The sequence below is a fragment of the Lontra canadensis genome, unplaced genomic scaffold, assembly GCF_010015895.1.
Source record: "Lontra canadensis isolate GAN:19392208 unplaced genomic scaffold, GSC_riverotter_1.0 scaffold99, whole genome shotgun sequence".
NCBI lineage: Eukaryota > Metazoa > Chordata > Mammalia > Carnivora > Mustelidae > Lontra > Lontra canadensis.
The window spans coordinates 1012502-1018501 of NW_022631093.1; the positions used below are offsets into that span (position 1 = coordinate 1012502).

At 39.5% G+C, this 6000-nt stretch overlaps 1 protein-coding gene across 5 annotated transcripts in view; it reads left to right on the forward strand.

Annotated features, from left to right (window-relative positions):
* CDC42SE2 (CDC42 small effector 2) overlaps window positions 1–5556 on the forward strand; it is a 115423-nt gene extending 109867 nt beyond the window's left edge. For 3 of the 5 annotated variants that reach the window (XM_032837711.1, XM_032837712.1, XM_032837713.1), the window contains 2 exons: window positions 2640–2756; window positions 3083–5556. In XM_032837711.1, coding sequence (XP_032693602.1) covers window positions 2640–2738 — 99 coding nt within the window. In that variant the 3' untranslated portion in view covers window positions 2739–2756; window positions 3083–5556. The remainder of the gene's footprint in view (window positions 1–2639; window positions 2757–3082) is intronic. The other 2 variants (XM_032837715.1, XM_032837714.1) reach the window with 2 other exon arrangements.
* Window positions 5557–6000: the final 444 nt, after the last annotated feature.

Genomic DNA, 6000 nt, shown 5'->3' on the forward strand with positions numbered 1-6000 from the left:
GCAAAGGGATAACGTGTAGCTTCCTGAAAGGAAACATCTTGTTTGTTTTAAATCTGTAGGAGAAATACTTTGTTTTGTTCAACTGCTTTTGTGGAAATGTAAGAGGTGTCAGGTTACTGTCACAATACAGTTCAGTAGCTTTGTTTCCTGGATCAGCATGAAATGAAAAGATCAAATGAGAACCTATAGCTTTTGTTAATAGGGTTATTATTACACATACAAGTAGAGCGAATGGCTTCAAATTTATTATACATGAATTTTATTTTCTTAACAAATGTGTTCTTGCCCATTTCACATTTTTTAAAAACTCCAGAATGAAATTTTTAGTTCATGGTATTTAACTTTTTAAATACTGTTTATACACATTTCAGGATTTCTTTAAAAATTCCTCTTTGACATTTTGTCTGCACTAGGAGCCTGTCATGGATGTGGGGGACGCTCGTTGCCAGCAGCGTAGCTAGAGCTTGAGGACAGTCTCCTTCCTGTAGGGCATCCGGGTCTGCAGCTTCAGCTGAGAGCTGGTTCTAGACAGCCCTCTGCTGTTAGTCTGTCTACCTGCAGAGTCCAGGCAGCCTGCTCCGTTCACGGACTAGGTGTTTTTATGAAGTGTTTGAGCTTTTTAGAACCCACTGTGTCTCCAAGAGGTTTTCTGTCTGTGTGATGATGCGTACACGCGGTTGCAGGCTGCTGCTTGAGCGGGTATGTTAGGGTCAATGTTACAGAATCCCTGAGTTCCTGCAGGTGACATCAGTGGAGAGATGTCACTGATATGAGCCTGATTTGGTGAGAGAACTCTTTTCTTTTGTGCAATAATAGTATTGCACAGAGTGAGACAAAACCATAAATGTGGTTTATCTGCAGAAATAGGATAGACTAACTTAAGGCAAACGAAGAACTGAGCAGCATGGATGAGGTACTTGGCTCTGTGCAAATGGAATGGCCTGGTCGCACTGGATTCCTGAAGGGGCAGATGACTTAGAGGAGTGTCTCTTTTCCTCTAAACACACTATTCTTCCCAAGATTACCTTTCATACTAGAAATAGATCCCATGACTCTTTTAATAAGAGAGTGTTATTGTGTTAAAATATAATATATACACAGTCAAAAATAATCCATTAGAAAATCCAAATTGTATTGTATGAAATTGAACAATTGACTTTTGGAGGAAAACCAGTTTTTTTCTTGCCTAGAATCAGCATGACATTATTAATGCACTATGGAAAAGCACAAAAATGTTGCTTTTTATAAATAGCCCTGAAATGCCTAGAAAAGGGTAACATGTTAGGTGGGGGAATTTTTGGTACCTGCATAGAAACATGTTCATGCCACAAAATTGGTTACCTGAAAGGAACAGGAAATGACTTTGAACAGATAGTTTATGCTGGTAGCCTTCTCAGACTGAGCAAGGTTACTGAAAATAAATAGGCCTATAGATTTCAGGGTTTTGTTTTTTTTTTTTTTTAATACTTCTAACTGAAGTGGTCATTTGAATAATGTGAATATAGATAAGGCCATAATTAGAGTAGGATGTTCCACCTAAGATTTTTCTCAGTGAAACCCTTCTGGATTCTAAAGAAGGTATACATTTTATATTTTTGCTTTTCTACTAGAATACATTTAAACCTGCCTTGCTCAGAAAATAGGCAGATCTTACTTCCTTTGCTTAAACATACTGACTCAGGATCGTCGTTGAAAATACCTCACACAGCATATTTTCTATCAAGTGCACAGTAAGTATTTGATAAGTAGATTAATTAATGGATATTGTTCCCATCCATTGTCCCCCAAGGGAACCATGGACAGGTGAGGGACCCTTCGAGCAGATCACCCCTGCTTGGCCTCAGCACTGTTCAGTCAGTAGCTCCAGCACCTTCTCACTGCTCCTTTTTCTGGCAATCTAGCCTGATTCTCTTCTTCTGTACTTACCATTTGTTGCTAGTTGGTATGAATTAAGATTGGAGTAATTTTGGTCCACTAAGGGCACTTCTCAGCTTGCCGATAAGTTCATTTGCCTTTGCTTCCACCAAGTAAAAGAAGAACCCAGCAGTTCGGTCTCATACAGTCCATCAGAAAATAGCCCTGTTTGGTGGGGAGGAGAGATTGTCATGTTAACTATTTCACAGATCTTTAGAGAGGATAAATACTTAACCCAGGTTACAATGACTATAGATGAATAAATCTGGACTACCATCCGAGTCTTTGGATTCTTTAAGGCTGTATCAGTTATGTAAGTTTTATCACATGGGACCTTTGAAAATTTATCTTTGGTCTAATTTCATTTGTATTTATTTTTATTCGATTCTCAGTAATTGAGGTGATCACCTATGTGAACGAGGTGTCTGTAAATTAAGAACTGGAGTTGCTCTGTATACTTCTGTTTTTGAAATGTTACCAAGTACATTGTGAATCACAAAACAGTTATTTTATCACTGCTAAGTGGGGAGAGGGAGTTGAAGCCTGAAATGTGTTTTTAGTAGCTTCACCATTTCCCTAAGGGCAATCAGAAATTTAAGTCTATAAAAACAGAATTTTTCCTATAGAAAGGATCCTTCTCAAAACTGCTTGGCTAAAACGTTGAGACCAGGATCAGTTGCATTGTCCCTAGTTCTTGATTTCGTTCTGTTTTTGTCTTATTTTAGGTTAGCTCCATTCAGAACCAGATGCAGTCCAAGGGGGGCTACGGGGGTGGGATGTCTGCCAGTGTGCAGATGCAGCTTGTGGATACGAAGGCTGGATAGCCCCGAGTCCTGTCTCCTGTGAGTATCTGCGTCATATGCTGGAAAAGGCCAAAATATTTTACCCTGCTAAGGGTTTCACAGGCTGGTTGTAGGCACTTTGAGTAGTAGTTTCACTTGTTCTTTTCCTCATGACCAACAGCCAGGTGGGGAGGAGCCTTTGACAGATAGTGTCCTTTAAACATGAATGAAATTACTATTTTGAGTATTGATACTTTGGGGAATGTCCTGTGTAGTGAAGTACCTTGATGTTTTAGACTGCATGATTGAGAAATCTTTGATGATAAACTTTATAAATTAAACATCAAAGTGTAAAAATAATTTGGATTTTTCTTTTGGTTTTATAGGTCATTGTGAATTTGTGTTTTCTCTTTTCACTCCTCTTTAATTTGTTGTTGTGATTCCTTTTCAAATACAAGAAAGAAGTGTGATGGCATCTTGTTCACCCTGTTGTGATTTCTCCAGTGAGACGTTCTTGTTCTGCTCTGAAGAAGCTGTTGTCAGATGAACCTTGCATTTCCTTCGGCTGGCATGCATGCCTTTGGACTCACGGACTTTGGATCGTGGCTTCATTTTTATCAATTATGGATCTGATCTTAGCATGATCTTTTTTTGTGAATGCTAGCACTATTTTGCATCCCCACCCCCCATTTTAAACATTTCTATTTCCATCTCCAGCCCTCTGCCTTATGAGTTTGTTGGTAAGGTAGGACCTGCTATTGTTAGTCACTGTTTCTGTATATTTTGGAAGGTATGACATCCATAAGCACAATGATCATTTTTATTCATTTGAAACTTGAGCAGAATAGATACCGCATGCTTTATGAAGTTGCTTTGTCTGGGAGCCCAGAAATGAGTGTTTCTTTGCTGCTGTGGGCTGAGGGTAACTGCTGCTGTTAGAGAGAGGTTAGCTGTGGCACCAAGTCATATCAGTTTCACACACACAAAGGTAACCTGTAGCTTACTCTATAATTAAAATCTGGCATTCATAAGGTGTTTATTCAGTTGTAAATGTTCGATGTATTTATTCTGAGAGTGAGGACCTGTGATTTTGTGAACAGGTGTGGTTGTGTGTCAGAGTGTTGTGGTGAGGCCCTTGTCCAGGCTAATTGTGTACTCACTCTGTTTTGACTTAGTGTAATATGATGATCTATGTGTTTCCACTATTAACTTCTGGCCGGTACTACTAACTGCAGTGTCAGTGGCCTTTCCATATTCAAACCTGTTTTGGGGCAGTGGAAGTTAACCCAGAGCAATAGAGTGACTTGGCCGAATTGTTGCCAGTGAAGAAATCTATATGGTGATTTGTTAGGAGATTGGTGAGAAACCATTGCTCAGGCTCCAGAATCTTTATTCTTCATAGATGATGTGTATTTCAGATATTTCTGTAAGTACTTTCCCTTCTCTGTGAGGGCGTGGTGTATGTATTCTTGTTTAAATCCTATGTCCAGTGCAGTCCTGACTAACTACATTTAGTAGGATTAATATTTTATGCAGCAAATGGGACTTAGGTGAAAATGTAGACAGCTAAGAAATTAGGTAAGTAATTATTTTCTTTGCATCTTAGTCCCAGGTTCTTATGAACCAGGTAACTGGATAAATAGCTTATATAAGGCAAACCAGGAAAGTGGTGCTTCTGAATAGAACTGACCTGTGCAGTGAGGCGCTGGATTCCTCAGTGCTTGTATTTCAACAGTTGGAGGCTTCATAGGTGTCAGTCCCAGAGAGAATCTGTCAAGGAAACATTCATTCTTACTAATAAAAAAAGGCTGTTTGCAGTTTAATTTACGGTGTATATACTGCGTTCTGGCATTTGCTGAGGACCCATGTCGTTCTTCTCAGCCAGAGTCTGTGTCCTGCCATGGATAGTGCTTTGTCCAAGGTCTTACAAGACATTGGATTTTCTGGGCCTTGTCCATAGTGATGCTGTTTAGTCTATTTTGACTTTAAAAATTAGTAGAACTTTTATATATATCCTATAACTCCAGGATTCCTAGTACAGGGAGCCCTGCTCCTTTGTCTTGAACTCCTGATTTGTTTTACTCCTCTTTTTTCTAATCAAGATCTTCTGTGTGGACCAAATACTTCACTGAGTTCCAGAGCATATCTCCGTGGTGACCCCAAGGCTATGCTCTTGAGTGTGTAACTGACCTGCAGTAGCCACCCCGTGTGCAAGACCATATGCTGAGGGAAGGTGCCAATAAATTCAAGAAGAAATGACAAAAAATTTTAACACAGTAATCCTAAACACAGATTTTTTAGGGAGGCTTGAAGATAGTGAAGGGTGGCAAGTTCCCCACATCATCCGTGGGATTGTAAATCTTGGGCCATGTGTCTCATTTTAAAATTGAATCTAAAGTAATAGGATTGACTGTTAGTAGTTTGCTGAAATACATGCTAACATTCAGTGCACAGGAAACTGAATGAAGGTTTAACCAGTGCCATGGATTCTGTCAGTGATCTGCATTCGCTACAAGAGGTGCTTTCCCATGATGTAGGCAGAAGTTGGTGCCAATAAGAAATGTTCACTATGGTGACTGGGTTCAGCATTTCCAATGCAGCATTATCGCCTTTAAAGATATTTTGTGAGTATATATTAGCTTTCACTTTTGTTATTAAATTATAGCGGTTTCATTATAGAGAGCAAGTAAGTTTGCCTTGATTTTGTTTAAAATGACTTCTGCTCAGCACCCAGAAGATAAAATTGACATATTTTTATAATATAAGCATACTTTTTTTGTACATTGTGTTCATTCAGTGTTGGCTTGTAGATATTAAAAGAAAGTATTGATTTTGATTCAATAAATGTTTTCTTTCCATCCTGGTTTGGTTTTTCCTTTCTTAGTTCAGGCCAACTAGAATTCACTCAGAGGGAATTTTTAGCATTCTTATAGTTCACTTAAGATTAATGTCCTGCAAAACCATCCCTTTTTAAAAGCTGGTAGCTACCATATTGGGCAGGTATGGATCATTTCCAACATGACAGCAAGTTTGGAGGTAGCTGACAGTTTGCTCCTCAGGAAAAACTTCCAGTGCCTAGAGGCAGTTTGGGTTGTCACAGCTTGAGGCATGGGGGCTGTCTGGTGGGAGGGAGTAGGCAGCAGGAGGGGCTGCTAACCATCTGTGGTGCAGAGAACAGCACCCTCCCAGCCCCAAATGTCATAGTGCCACAGCTGAGAATCCCTGGCTTAGGACAAAGAATATGGATATACTCACCAAGTACATCCAGTTAGAAACTCCTCACTGCGTGGAACCTAGTGCATTG